General features: G+C 38.1%; 1 protein-coding gene across 2 annotated transcripts in view; it reads right to left on the bottom strand.

Annotated features, from left to right (window-relative positions):
* Window positions 1-108: 108 nt before the first annotated feature.
* The window catches only part of LOC106942068 (sodium-coupled neutral amino acid transporter 2-like), a 10,911-nt gene continuing 10,277 nt past the window's right edge, over window positions 109-742 (bottom strand). For both annotated transcript variants that reach the window (XM_015025244.1, XM_015025245.1), the window contains exons 17-18: window positions 429-508; window positions 109-317 (exon numbers count right to left, since the gene is read on the bottom strand). In XM_015025244.1, the coding sequence (XP_014880730.1) occupies window positions 197-317; window positions 429-508 (201 nt within the window). In that variant the 3' untranslated portion in view covers window positions 109-196. The remainder of the gene's footprint in view (window positions 318-428; window positions 509-742) is intronic.

Here is a 742-nt window from a genome sequence, read left to right as displayed (position 1 = left end):
TTTAAAAGAATTTAAAAAAACCGTAATTCCTTTGTTTTTTTTTTTTTTTGTTTTTTTTTTTTTTGTTCAGCTCTTCTTCATTAAATCTTTAAAATCTCCTCAATGTCTCAACCTGCTGTATTTGGGTCCAACACCAACACGCATCTTGACAACATCTCAATACTGCTAACAATCTAAAGCTACCATGTTGTAGTTTTTAAATCTTGCCCAACTTACTGTTGAAGGTGAGGTATCCAAAGAGGGCGGCCAGCAGGTACATGATGAACATGGCCAGGAAGGAAACGTTGGCCACATTCTGCATCTTTCGGCGTGAGCGGCTGTTCAGGGAAGGAGAGTTTTATTTACCAGACCAAACTTTAAAGAAATATAACATTGGTTTAGTTTAAACTTTATAGGACTTTGAGTTAAATCCATGCAGCAGCACTTACTCTTTGAGCTCATCATACATGGGTAGGATAGTAGGATGGCACATGAAGGCAAAAGTGATGATGGGTACAGCATAGACAGTCTGGAGAGATGGAAAAATACAAAGATTATAAGTTATTCTTCGAGTATTATTGAACATATTCATATTTAATCTGCGAGAGATTTATTTACCTGTGTGTTAAAGACAAAGTATTTAGGCTTGCAAGTGTCATCTGTAGTGGCGTTGTCGCTGTGGGGGGTGATGATGAACATATGCATGGTTTCATTTCCAGTGTCAGGAAGAGGCAGAGGGCATGGGATCTGGAACTTCTTTATG

This window comes from Poecilia latipinna, unplaced genomic scaffold (assembly GCF_001443285.1).
Source record: "Poecilia latipinna isolate Pla-1442-1.1 unplaced genomic scaffold, P_latipinna-1.0 Scaffold4021, whole genome shotgun sequence".
Classification (NCBI taxonomy): Eukaryota; Metazoa; Chordata; class Actinopteri; order Cyprinodontiformes; family Poeciliidae; genus Poecilia; species Poecilia latipinna.
Note: the sequence above shows the minus strand (reverse complement) of the source record. Positions and strands in the feature narration are given on the sequence as shown.